The sequence below is a fragment of the Onychomys torridus genome, chromosome 18 (assembly GCF_903995425.1).
Source record: "Onychomys torridus chromosome 18, mOncTor1.1, whole genome shotgun sequence".
Classification (NCBI taxonomy): domain Eukaryota; kingdom Metazoa; phylum Chordata; class Mammalia; order Rodentia; family Cricetidae; genus Onychomys; species Onychomys torridus.
This window is the reverse complement of record NC_050460.1, coordinates 42,072,228-42,086,729: the sequence shown is the minus strand read 5'-3', so window position 1 is coordinate 42,086,729 and position 14,502 is coordinate 42,072,228. Positions and strand designations below refer to the sequence as shown.

Sequence of the window (14,502 nt, the reverse complement as noted above, 5' to 3'; positions counted from 1 at the left end):
GAGTCCCTACGTACCAAGTAGCATAATTTTTGCAGCCCCTAAGTTCAGGTCATTTTCTTGGGCTTGATGTGAGCTGCCCAGAGCTGGGGCTGATACCTAATATGGACGCTACAGTATGCTGGCTGATAGAAGCATGTGCCAGCATCCACCTTGTAGTGTATCATTGGAGTAGATGCACAGGTTCTTCAGTACTGCTGTATCTGCACTAGACGTACACTGAGGGATGAGCCAGTAAACAAAACAAAGAAACCAGGTTGGCCTCACCTTCTTTCTCCAGGCCATGGTGGTGCATGTCTGCAGTCCCTAGACTCTGGAGGCTGAGGCAGGAGAGTTTTGAGTTTGATGCTTGCCTGGGCTACATGATGAGATCTTATTTTGAAAACAAAACAAAACAAAACAACAACAACAGCAGCAAAATAAAAGGCATGGGGAAGGACTTTTGGTTTAACTGTATTTCCATGAGATACTTGGGTTAGTCAGATTTATAGAGACAGAATGTAGGATAGTGGTTCCCAGAGGGAATGGGGAGTTCCTGCTTAATGAGTAAGGAGTTTCAATTTGGGAAGGTGAACAAACTTCTGGAGAAAGTGTTGACGGTTGCCCAGTAATGGGAATGCACTTAAAACCACCAAATCACACAATTAAAAGTGTTGAGAATGGCAACTTCTGTGTATACTGGGACACATACACAAAGTGCACCAAAGCTTTACAGCTTCACAAGAATTAAGACATGGATTCCATGGGGGTGGGGAACAGCAGACAACATTCATTTTTTTTTCCCCTCGAGACAGGGTTTCCCTCTGTGTAGCTTTGCGCCTTCCTGGAACTTACTCTGTAGCCCAGGCTGGCCTCGAACTCACAGAGATCCAACCTGCCTCTGCTTCCCGAGTGCTGGGATTAGAGGCCTGTGCCACCACCTCCTGGCTGAGACAACATTCTTACTCTTCTTCATTTTCAAAAAAGCTATATAGGGCTGGAGAGACAACTCAGTAGTTAAAAGCACTGGCTGCTCTTGCAGAGGACCCAGGTTCAGTTCTTAGCACCTACACAGTGGCTTACAACGGTCTGTAACTCCAGGTCCAGGAGATCTGATACCCCATCTGGCCCCCTCATACAATGGGCACTCACATGTGCATGAACTTAACATACTGATTCATATAATACTCAACATAAAAATACTAATTCCTGCATGCCTTTAATCCCAGCACTGGGGAGGCAGAGGCAGATGGATCTCTGAGTTTGAGGCCAGCCTGGGCTACCAAGTGAGTTCCAGGAAAAGCACAAAGCTACACAGAGAAACTCTGTCTTGAAAAACAAAAACAACAACAACAAAACCCCAAAACAGCAACCCCCCAAAAAAAAAACCTCATTCCCATAAAATGAAAATAAATAAAATCTTAAAATACAAGTTTAAGCAGGGCGTGGTGGCATATGCCTTTAATCTCAGCACTTGGGAGGCTCTGAGGCAAGCAGTTCTTTGTGAGTTCCAGGCCAGCCAGGGCTACAGAGTGAGACCTAGTCTCAGAAAAACAGACAAACAAGCATGAAAACAACAACAAAATCTCCAAAGTTCGCTCATTAATTATTGTGAGTGTGTGCACATGGGCATGCACCGTGGCATGTGCGGAGGCCAGGAGAGAGCTTCCAGGGGTTGGTTGGCGCTCTCCTGTCTTACTGGAGCTTGCTCACTTTCCTCTCTTGCTGCTGCTGCTCTGTGCATTTCAGCACAGCTCCTGAGAGCCTCTGAGCCATTCTGTGTCTCCCTCCCACCACCACATCCGAGTGCTGGGATTGCTGGGTTCCCTATCACACCTGGCTCTGGGATTGAACTCAGGCCGTGATGCTTGTGTGGCAAGCACCTTTGGCTGCTGAGCCATTTTGCCAGCCCTGAATTCCTACTGTTTTTTTGGTCAGGCTGAGGAGAGAGAACATGGGGACTTGTGCATGCTAGACGAGTGATCTGCCACTGAGCTGCTCCCTCAGCCTCAGCCTGGAAAGGGTTCTGAGGACTGAAGGCTGACTTAAAACTCCTAAAAACAGACAGGACATTGTAGAGAAAATATTTTCTAGTCTGATAAAGAATCTCTAATGTTTGCTCATTAATTTTTTTTTTTTTTTTTTTTTTTTGGTGAAACTTCAAATGCTACAGACCAAGACCAGACTTCTCATGCTGAGTTTACTGGAGGACAGAGAGGGGCAGGGAGGACAGACAGAGGGAGGGAGGGAGGACATACAGAAGGAGGGAGGGAGGGCAGCCTGCATCAAGTGCTTATTCATCATGATCTAGACAAACAGTGGGACACAAACCATCTGATGGCACCGTTAATCTAATATATGATGCCCTGTCTTTATTATACAGATGCAATCAAGGATATTTATCGAGTGCTTCCTTGCTACCCAGCACTCTGCCAAGAACAGCAAGAGAAATAAAACTGCACTGGACATAGGCCTTGATGTGATGGAGCTCACGATTTCCATAGGCTTCCTTCAAGAAAAAGATGATAGCAACCTCAAAATTCTTATGTGATGGAGCTCATGATTTCCATAGGCTTCCTTCAAGAAAAAGATGATAGCTACCTCAAAATTCTTATTTACCAGTAACTGCTGCTCTCTCTGTCTCTGTCTCTGTCTCTGTCTCTCTCTCTCTCTCTCTCTCTCTCACACACACACACACACACACACACACACACACACACACACACACACACGGCCATGAGCTCTGGGATATACAATAGAAGCTGAGGGCTCTGCTCACTGTGAGCCGAGCTGTTCAAATAGGAAGACTAAAGCCCATGTAAGATCTATTGTTGTGAAAGGAACCGATGTCAACAGCAGCCAGGAGGGAGTGTCCTCCACTTGGCCTAATGTCAGTAGAGCTTTCTTGACAGTCTGTGGGGAGGTAGAAAAGCCAAGATTGAAAACTGTGCTGTAAACTAGTTAATTAGTGACCTTAGGGAAGACGGGCTTACATAAAAGCCAGACTACTCAGAAAAGAAGGTAAGACTAGCAGTAGCTTGTGGAAGCAGAGGCAATTTGCAGGCACTGTAACAATGCATTTAACACCAGGGGGTTGTTAACAAGGCCAACTGTCTTTTGAAAGTAAAAGCAATCAACAAAAAGTTTAGAAGAAAACAGCGGATATTTTTATGGCTGAGTGAGACAAGAGTCTTTACATAACACTGCGATGCACAATCTAAACCAAAACCCTCTGAATCAGACCTCATCAAAACCAAGAAAAAACTGTAAATGAGAAGATAAGAGGAAATATTTAAAAATCACTGTTTTGATAAAGGACTTATAGCCAGATTGTATAAAGAACACTTACAACTCAATAGTCTGGCTGTCCTGGAAATCATACTGTACACCAAGCTGGCCTCAAATTCAGAGAGATTCTCCTTCCTCTCCCTCCCAAGCGCCAGGATTAAAGCTGTGCACCACCATGATTGGCCTAGTTTGGGTATCTCTTAAAAAGTTAAAAAATATGTGACCCAGCAATCTCCCTACTGAGAGTCTTCTAAAAAATAAAAACAAAAACCATAGGTCCAGGTACTAAGGAGAAAGCTCAGTGGTTAGGAGCACTGGCTGCTCCTCTGGAGGACCCAGGTTCAGTTCCCAGCACCCACGTGACAGTTTACAGCCATCTGTAACTCCAGTCCCAGGGGGATCTGATAACCTCTTCTGGCCCCTGCAGGCACCAGGCACACTCGTGTTTTGCAAACATATATGCAAGTGAAACACCCATGCACATAAAATAATAATAAAAAAATTAAAGGACGTCTACAACAACAGAACAGATCCATTTAAAAACTTGCACGTAAACTCTGTGAACAGCAGAATTCCTAACAGCTACAAATGGAAGCAATTTGGTTGTGCATTTGATGGTGAATGGGTGAAGAAAACATGGATGATGGAATGCTCTTTACTACTCAGCAATAAAAAGCAAAAGATGATTAATATGTGCATCAGCACAGATAAATCTTCAAAGCAGTATGCTAAGTAGGAGAAGCCAGAGGAGAAAGAGTACACTATGGTGTTGTATTTATTATGAAATGCTCAGAAAAGGCAAACTATCTAGAGGGTTGATTTGTGGGAGTAGGGCAGAGATGTGCACTGAGTGAAAACTAGCACGAGGGATCTTTTGGGGTGATGGAGAAGTTTTCTTTCATACAGGATGGCAGCGATGTTGCATAACTGTACATTTACTAAGAACCACTGAACTGTACACTTAAAAAATTATGACTTTTATGGCTTATAAATTATAGCTCAGTAAAAGTTGTTTAAAAAGTTAAGATGCAGGTGAGATGACTCAGTGGATCATGGGCCTTACTGGCAAGTCTGATGACCTAAGTTCAATCCTTGGACGCTACATGATGGAAGGAGAGAACAGGCTTCTTCCAGTGGTCCTCCAACTTCCACACATGCTGTAGAATATGTGCTCTCTCCTCCCCCAATAAATAAATTAAAAAAAAAAAAAAGTTTTGCCGAGCATGGTAGAGCACACAGGGCAGAGGCACGCAGATCTCTGTGAATCTGAGGCCAGCCTACTCTACAGAATGAGTTCCAGGACAGCTAAGGCTACACAGAAAAACCCTGTCTTGAAAAACCAAACAAATGCAGCTGGAGTGGATAAGAACTATGGGAAGGAGGACCTGGCTTCCTCCAGAGTCAGCTGTAGAACCAGACATCCAGCACCGATGGCCAGGGGCCAGGGATGAGCCTAAGCACCCTCACAGACAAATCCTTTGCCCTGACTTAAACCAGACAGAGCGAATCCATCTGCAGGGAGTGAGTGCGTTTGCTCCAGTTTCTTCTGTGGCTCACTGAGAAGAATCGTTTTCTTCCTTATAACATGGCTGTCATCCATCCTGTCATCTAGTCTCGCCTGTCTCCTGTTTCATACAGAACCCTCCTTTCTTAAACTCTAGACTTATCTTCAACTGCAGCTTGGCAGCAGGGGAAATCACATATTTCTGTTACTTTCCACAAGTATCTAATTTTCTTGAAACATCACTTTCTCCATATCTCCATCTTTCCCTGCTCACAAAACACCAGTGATTTCCAGTTGTCAAGAGGATAGGCTCCCAGGCTTCTTCTCAGCTATGGACTTATGGTCCTTCACCATCTGCTCCAGTAAATGGGCCTTTCTATTTCCCTGAGAACCTTAGGCTGGAACCTGGTGACATGGGTTGTTGTGTCTTCCAAACCTTATGCTTATTCAAATCATAGGGAATAAATGGTGACAATAAACTGTAAGTGGTGGTACATGCCTGAAAGCCCAGCACTTGGAAGCTGAGGCAGGAGGATTGAGAGGTCAAGGCCAGTACAGGCTACATAGTTAATTCCTGGTCAAAACCTAAAAAACAAAACAATGACAATAAACAGGTCATGAGTAGAAAGGTTGTGGAATCTTCTTGGCTTTGGATATTGGTGCTGCCTCATAAGACAGTGCATGACTTCTGGTCAATTGCTAAGGCTCTTAAGAATACTTTTTTTTTTTTTTTTTTAAATCTGAACAATGGTTCTGTCTACCAAGTAAGACTGATGATCGGGCACAAAAGTGGTAAATGTCTAGCACATTGAAAGTGGTCAGTACCACACCTGGCTGTTGCTGTCTTCTCTCCACTGGGACCAGCTTTCCTGCCTCAGAGCACCCTGAAAATGTAGGTCTGTCTCAGGTTCATCTCTACTTGATCAGGAGTACCTTGCAGCTACTGCATCATTTGCAGTGGTGTTGAACTGACCAGAAACACTGACAGACGAGAGCCTCAGCAGCCTGGCAGGCCCACGTCCTTCATCTCATCTATACCAAGATGCAGCTTCTGAACCTGCATCCTTTCAAGGGACATTTACAACACAGCCAAGCTCATCGGGGCTGGGGTATCACAGGGTGGCTAGCTCTGGGACTGGGACCATCTGGGACATCTGGTGATTCCAGAAACCCTCTCTGAAGAACAGCCTAATGCAATTCCTGGTTTTGCCCCCTCAGACACCATGGGGCTCTCTTGTCCAGTGGTAGCCATTCTCATCCTCTTCACATGTGAACAAGCTGTCTTGTATACCCCTCAGCAGTTCTTTCTCCTGGGTCTCATCTGTTTCTTATGTTCCTTTTCCTGGACCTTCCCAAGAAGTCTCGGAAAGTGGTTGGCTCAGAGTTTGACAGAGAGAAGATGAATTAATACTGTATTAATATTAAAATCAGAGAAAGCAGTAACTGCTGGGTAGTCATTTGTAAACTACTAAGCTCATCACTATACAACTAGTAGTAATGAGCTTATTAAACTCTACAAGGGATTCTTTCTTCTTTGGGTAGGATCTTCATGGGGAGAAAATGGGATAAAGGCTGGGATAAGAGAAACCAGGGAGTTTAAGAAACATGCTTGGATCTACCACTCAACTTCTGACTTAACTGGCTTGAAGAAGTTCTTGCCATTTTATCTTCTTTAAGATTTATTTATTTTTATTTTATGGGCATGAGTGTTGGTGTATATGTGTGTGTACCATGTGCATGTGTAGTGCCTGTGGAGACCAGAAGAGGGCGTCAGATCCCCTGGAGCTGGAGCTGCCCATGGCTGGGAGCCACCATGTGGGTGCTGAGCCTCTCTCTAGCCCTTACATTTTCATGTTAACAAATCCAAAATGGAATAAAGGAAGTGCTTAGAAACAGATGGAGAGTTCTTCTTAATGGGAAATGGTTCTGGAGGGATGGACTGGTAATATTAGGAGCAAAGGCCCTTTATTAACTCTCATTTTGGCTAATTGCTATGTTCACGACTATTTAATCAACACAAGAGGGCAATCAATTTTAATCTCCTAGCTAAAGCAGGCTAGAAATTCGGGCCAAAAGTAAGTTTGCACCCAGATTTCCAATTTCAGTTTGTCCTTTCACATCAGCTCTTTTTTTGCAAGGTCTTTGGTCTTAAATTAACTCCTGGACAAGCTAAAACACTGTAGGCCTTCAAGGGAGATGTCTCCAACACCTAATTTGTTACTTTCAAATAGAAATTCATGATAAAATATGAATTAGCCTATCATGATTGATAGCTAACTTAAGTTCAAGCCAATGTCTGTAGCTACTTTTAAAAACAATTCTGGGGGTTGGGGATTTAGCTCAGTGGTAGAGTGCTTGCCTAACAAGCGCAAGGCCCTGGGTTCGATCGTCAGCTCCACAAAACAAAAAACAAACAAACAAACAAAAAACCAAACAAACAATTCTGCCCGGGCTGGGTACATGGCTCAGTGGGACATATCTAGCATACACAAGGCCCCAGGCTAGAGCCTCAGCACCCCTAAAATCTAGCAAACAACAAATATGTAAAGCTCTTACCAAACAAAGATGAAAAGTCTATCTACAGAAAACAGTGCTTGCATTCTACAAACATCATGTGTCCAGCAAAGGGCTAAAAATCCACCAGAGCACCTGCAATCAATATAATATAATTTCCACAGACACAAGCTGGGTACTCAGAAGTGCTCTCCAGGGGAAGAAATATTCTCTTAATAGCCATTGATGACAAGTCTACCCCTCAGCTAAGAGAACACCTGCTGTGGAAACAGGCTGGATCGAGTTCAGAAGAAGATAGGCTGGCTCAGAATCCTTTCGGCTTTTCAACATCCAAGGCAAGGAGGAAAAATGTCCAGCTGAGAAGTGGTTAGAAAGCAGTGGCGCTCATGAAAGATTTCTGACATAATAAGAAAACTGGGACAAACACGGACTCTCTTACTCTTCTCTAGTTACTGGCTCTTAAAGCTAGACTGGTCCTATGGCAAGCAGACAGGAAAAGGTCACTTCCCAAAGCCAATGAGGATAGGGACTTTGCCTACAGCAACCATGGAAACCACTGGGAAACCACTTGCCTTGAGCGCACCACACCACTTTGGCAATCACTCACAGAACATATTCAGTGCGGGGCTGGCATTCTGACCATGGCCACATGACTACTGCTGTCCAGCCGGAAAGGTTTGGGGCTTGCAGTGAGAACCTCTGAGTTCTCTGCTCTCCTACTGTGTGTCTGTGTGCCCCAGCAGTTAGCAGTCAAGTCTCTTGTTCAGTCCCCTCCTCCCCTCCCCCGGTGCTGTCTGCACTTTGTGACCCATCCTTTCCTGCACCAGGGGCAGCCAGTGCAAAAGAAGACCCCGAGCAGGACTGAGTAGAGCTCCCGTGGACCCAAGGTTTCTGATTCCAATGCTGCTCAGACTCCTCATCTTCCTAAACTCTCTAACAACCTTACTATCAATCACCTTTCGGATCCTACTCTTGCTCGTTTCCCCCACTCTCTTCCACCTCCGGCCACGACTCTCCTTACGGATATAACCAACCATGTCACTTCTGCCTCAAGCCTTCAGCATCCTCTCCTCGTTCTGAGCAATGCCTAGGCTTCTTCTGTGCCTCTCTGACCTCAGCTGTCCTTGGTCTGGGATGCTCCAGTCACATGAGCTCCTGATCATGCTCCTTGTAGGTTCTGGGTTTGTCTTTACTGCTGATTGTGGACTCAAAGTTTGTGGCCCTGTGTGTTAATCCTCTGCCAACTTGGCCTAAGCTAGAGTCATCTGAGAAGAAGGAACCTCTCCTGAGAAAACCACCTCACTGGATTGGCCGTAGGGGCATCTGTGGGGAGTTTTCTTGATTAAGAATTGATAGGAGATGGCCACTGTGGGTGGTGCCATCATTGGGCCAGTGGGCCTGGGTTGTATAAGAAAGCAGACTGAGCAAACCATGGAGTAGCCAGTAAGCAGCGTCCCTCCATGGTCTCTGCATCAGTTCCTGCCTATAAGTTTCTTGTTGGCTTTCTCTGATGATGAATTACAACCTGCAAGCCCACTAGACCCTTTTCTCTCCAAGCTGCTTTTGGTCATGGTGTTATAGTGACTTTTTTAAAATTTCAGACTGAGTGAGTCCTTAACCTGACTTCTCAAAATCATGATTCACTGGATTCTGACCTTGGCCCACCATTTTCATTCTGTGTAAGACCCTCCTCATGAAATCTCTCCAGTTCTCATGGGTGTAAATCTAACCGTGTCTGTGATCACCAAACCTGGCTCAAAGCTCTGAGGCAGACCTGGATACTGAACTACCTATGAGCATCTCCATGTGGATAGCCTACAGTTATTTTAAATTCAAGACATTATAGCTGGGTGATGATGGCACACGCCTTTAATCCCAACACTCTGGAGGCACAAGTGGGTGGATCTCTGTGAGTTCGAGGCCAATCTGGTGTACAGAGCAAATTCCAGGACAGCCAAGACTACACAGAAATCCTGTCTTGAAAACCAACCAACCAATCAACAAAAACAGTTAAATTGAAGACATCTACAACAGAACTCTATCTTCCTATCCAAATTAGCTTCTTTTATACCTCTTGATCCCAGTGCATGTTACTACCTGTGTGTGAACAGGAAACCTGGGCTTACTCTCGTGTTCTTTGTCCACTGTTCATTATTTCTCTCTCTGCACCTCAGGTATGAGAGATGCATTCACTGTAACCCTGAGTTACAATGACCAGTTCACGACACATTCTCGTTATTGTTGATGTCTTTGCAACTGCCAGACGTTCCCATGGTTTCATTTCTCCCTGCACCCAAGGCAACCAACCTTGCCATCTTTGAAGTGCTTCTTCAGCTGCCTCTGCATGGCTGTCAGCTTCTTGGACTGTACTCCACTGTAGGCCAGCAGCATGCCACCAAACTGCCTCTCAGTGATTCGGCCATCCACCGGGTCATGGCGTTCAAACTGGGGGGGAAGGGGGGAAGCAGACAGTATTTCTGGAGTTAAATGGAAGGTGTTTTGACATGGACTGCAGAATGATTAACTGTGTTTGATGAAAGCAATGAATTTGGGCCTCAGTGTCTCCCAGATAAACCAGAACTGCTTATATGAAATTATCATGAAAAAAATCATTACTGAGTTATTAATGTGTGTCAATACTAATAAAAATAAACAATAAAATGCAGAATAGCCAAAGCTCCTCACCCCTCACAGGTCAGGAGCATCCTTGAGAGGATAGGGCCGATTATAAAATCCTACAAAAATTCACATTTCTTTCCTTCCTTCCTTCCTTCCTTCCTTCCTTCCTTCCTTCCTTCTTTCCTTTCCTTCCTTCCTTCCTTTCTTTCGATAGGCTTTCATTATGTAGCTCTGGCTGGCCTAGAACTCAGTATGTAGACCAGGCTGGCTTTGAACTCACAGAGATCTGCCTGTCTCTACCTTTAAAAAGAGTTCTGCCTGGGCTATTACTACATTAATAGTAATAAACACTTCCTAAAATTTCTCATGCCCTTGTTTCTCAGGGTAGACTTATAAATGATGACAAATTTGATCAATTATGCAGGTGCAAAATCAAGTTTTTGTTTGCACTTAGATCTTTAAGAACCTCAAACAAGAATAGTGTATTTACAAGTTCTCTGGAAAATAGTAACTGAATATTAGGCTACCAATAAAGCTTAAGAAAAATATGCTTTTAAAAAAGATGAATACAGCATAAAATGCCTTCAGTAGACATGCTAACTACAAAGCTACTGAAAAAATCATTAAAGATATTTAAATATGCAGATGAAAAGGCTAAGCATTAAGAACTGCTAGCTAATCTAAGGGTTATCAGAAAATTAAGATTTCATTTAAAACTGGGTGGTGGCAGCACGTGCCTTTAATCCCAGCAACCTTCAGGACAGCACCCTATCATTTTGAATAAGTTAGAACAGTCGGGGGTGGGTGTGGGGGGACTGAGAGCCACATTTAAATGAAAGCAAAGCTATTTGCAAAGGAATCACCATCATCAATACTGAGTCTCCTTCCCCACTTGGGCACTCGAGACTTTACATCTGTCACTCTGTCACTTCTACAGGACTAATTCATTTCTGACAAAACCCAAAGTTTTGGGGATTTCGATTTAAGTTTGATTTATGGCTCAATTTACCATCCCGAAACAAAACGGAGGAACTGATAAAAATTCTGCAAGTAGGCAACTTTCTGCACTGTTTAAAGTGGGTGGGTCTCTGTTTCCAGCAGGCTTAAAGGCCTGAGTCAAAGTTAGCGGTTCAGAATTCATTTAGAAGTGGATCCTGGGCCAAAGCTATGGCCCCTGTTCTCCAGGCTGGCCTTTAAGGATCTGGACATTCACTCCCCTTTCTGGAATTCCCCATGTCATGGGCAATCTCACACCTTAGCATTTCAGTCCTCTCTGACCAGGCAGACTTGAGGTCAGAATGCTTCATGTTTGTAAACCTCACAGAAGCTGGCTTGCTTAAGGCTCATGAAAGACCTTCCGTTTTCACCCTCTAGAGGTGCAACCCCACCTCTGCTGTGTTTCTAGGGCAGTCTCCAGGGGAGATCCTCAAGTAGAAATTTCAATGATCAAATTAGCATTTTTACTTGTATTTGAAGACCCAGACTTGGCTTTTAGTAATATGTTCCATTATTATTAAGCAATTAGAACTGAAAAGGCTTGTCCTTTCTGCATAGTCTGGCCCACTTCACAACTCAGGGCTTTGGCTCTATGATTTGTCTTTGGGCAGCACTTCTTTGTTTAACCTACTGGCTCTTCAGAGGCAAAACTACCTAACTAATGAGTTTTCTCAGGTTGCAGGGCATCATGTGTGCCAGGCAAGTGCTCTACCACTGAGCTACAGCCCCAGCCTGTTTGTTTCTGAGGTCTTAAATATGGCAGCGGCCGGGTTGTGTATGTAGGTATTTCACACACATACAACTATCAAACAGACACAAACATTTTATTGATTCAACATTTTAAAGCTGAAGACCTACTAAGTGAAGGTTTGGGAGTTTTGAAGATTGTATCTCACTAGCTTAAAATGTCAAGGGCTGTGGATAGATGGTTCATGGCTGTAGAGATCATTTGTACAATCATTTTTTGACACAGGGTCTCACGATGCAGCCCAAATTGTCCTCAAACTCATGCTTCTGCTACCTCGGCCCTCCAAGTGAGCCATGCTTGGCTCTCATCTTGCATCTTTTTTTTTTTTTTGAGCTGAGGATCAAACCCAGGGCCTTGTGCTTACTAGGCAAGCACTTTACCACTGAGCTAAATCTCCAAACCCTCATCTTGCATCTTAAGTCTCGACAATCCTGCACATGTGCCCTTGGAGCGCTGCAGGCATGTAATCAATCCTCAAGTTACGGAAGGGCCTCAAGGAGAGTCACGGGTTATTAAAAAATTACCACAATGCAGGAAACGTCTGTGTATCTGGAAGTGGTCTCAATCACTGGCTTGCACTGACGTAGCAAACACAGATTGCATCCCCTTAAGGTGCACTTAGGTGACACTTAACGAGTTCCAGTCTAGTTAGTCCTATGGCAAAGGACCTGTGTGGTCTAGCATACCACTTATTGTCTGTGCTGCTGCTTTTCTGTCTCCAAGGCAGCTGGACAGCCAGCCTAGCACTTTCCCTCAGCAGCCACAGCCACATTCTCTACTGCACACAAGCCTCCTGCTGATCCCCAGGAAGGCACAGGGCAGGCAAGGAAGGAGAGAAGGGAAGGCAGGCAACGCTAGGATTTTTCTTGGCTTTCTAAATGCACAGTACATCATTGTTCCCACCCCTGCTCCTTGCTGAGAGAAGGAACAGCCTTTCGGAAGGACAGATGGTCTACATATCTGTATGAAATGATCTGAGGAAGATGAAAAGCTGGGGGGAGAAGAAACGATGTTTTATTACAAGGGCCAAAAACAAACAAACAAACAAACAAAAAATTGAAAAAAGAAAGAAGAAATCAGGATCTGAATGTGGGGCATCATTTAACAAAGACTGTGGGTGTTATAACACTCTGGAAGTGTAAAGCCGGATCATGCTCCTTCATACAGTGGCAGCCTGAGGAGACTTGTCTAGCCCCCAGGCAAATCCTTCCCTTACACAAGCATTTCAGAATGACAAACTTCTGGAGAGGCCTGTTCTGGCTTCTGAACCGCACAGTGCAAGACTGCGGTGAGCTCAGGCCACTGGGCTGCACACATCTGTGCTTTTCAGTGGGACAGCGTGGGGCTTCTGTACCACTATTATCACTGTCAGGGGTTTCATGCTATCAGGTTCCTGAATAAGAAAATGGTCAGTTGTGGTGGCTCATGCCGGTAGGATTTGCTGAAGGAGGCAGAGGCAGGAGGATCACGAGTTCGAGGCCAGCCTGGGCTATACATTTGGGCTGGAGAGATGGCTCAGCGGTTAAAAGCATTGGCTGCTCTTCCAGAGGACCTGGGTTCAATTCCCAGCACCCACATGGCAGCTCACAACTGTCTGTATCTACAAGATCTGACACTCTCACATAGACATATGTGCAGGTAATGCACCAATGCAAATAAAATTAAATTATTAAAAAAAAAAAAGAAAACAGATTACAGGCTCCATTCTCTATGGGAACCCTCCTCTTCTAGTAAGCATGGCATATTTTCAAGTTTGAGTTGAAATCTGTTTCTGTAATTGGATGGCATCTCTAAACGTAAGAGGAATCTTCATGGCCTCACTCATGGTTGTCTTCTGGCAAGTCGAGGCCTACAATTTGGAACATAACTCTGTGCTCAGCAAGGGCTAACACAATCCTTTAGGCTCAGATCATAAGAGTACAGAATATTAACTAAACCACTAGACTGCTTGTCTTTGTGGTGCTGGGTCCTTGTGCATGCTGGGCAATTATTCTATCTCTGAGTGACATGCCCAGCCTAAATGACTATACTTTTCAATTCCAAACCTGAAGACTTCTTACAGTTAAAACTGCTTTAGCTGGAGCCAGAAATGGTGGTGAATACATTTAATTCCAGCACTCAAGATGTGGGCTGGGCATGGTGGTGTACGGCTTTCATCTCAGCACTGGGAAGGAAGAGGAAGGCAGATTTCGAGGCAAGTCTCATCCACATAGTGTTCCAGGGCAAGACCTTGTCTTTGTTGTTTTTTTTTTTTTTTTTTGATCCTTGTTTTTGTTTTCCTCCCCAGGAAAGGTGGTTTGTACCTATAATCCTAGCTACTTGGGAGGCTGAGGTGGGAAATCATTGAGCCCAGGAGTTTAAGATCCGCCTGAGGGAATCAAAAAGAAGGAAGTTTGGGCTGTGATCAAATCAGGTGACCAAATCACCAGTCCCAGTCACATAACCAGACCAGGAACGGGGCTAACCTTTTGGTCAGACAGCACCATTCCTGTGGTGCACAGACATACATGCAGGCAAAACACCCATGCATATACAAAAATAGGAACAGTAATATTTAATATAAAATGTTTGCCCTTTGCTGGGCAGTGGTGGCGCACGCCTGTGATCCCAGCACTCGGGAGGCAGAGGCAGGTGGATCTCTGTGAGTTCGAGGCCAGCCTGGTCTACAAAGCGAGTTCCAGGACAGCCTCCAAAGCTACAGAGAAACCCTGTCTCGAAAAACAAAACAAAACAAAACAAAAGTTTGCCCTTTGTTAATGTAGGGTAATTTTTCCCAGTTTGCCCATCTTTTAACTTTGTTTAGCTCTATTTGATGTATGAAAATCTTCATTACAGCTATATATATATATAGTTTTCT

At 44.4% G+C, this 14,502-nt stretch overlaps 1 protein-coding gene across 5 annotated transcripts in view; it reads right to left on the bottom strand.

The window, feature by feature from the left end:
* Window positions 1-14,502, bottom strand: part of Micu1 (mitochondrial calcium uptake 1) — a 160,942-nt gene that overhangs the window by 23,107 nt on the left and 123,333 nt on the right. For all 5 annotated transcript variants that reach the window (XM_036167618.1, XM_036167617.1, XM_036167619.1 and 2 more), the window contains one exon: window positions 9,590-9,727. In XM_036167618.1, the coding sequence (XP_036023511.1) occupies window positions 9,590-9,727 (138 nt within the window). The remainder of the gene's footprint in view (window positions 1-9,589; window positions 9,728-14,502) is intronic.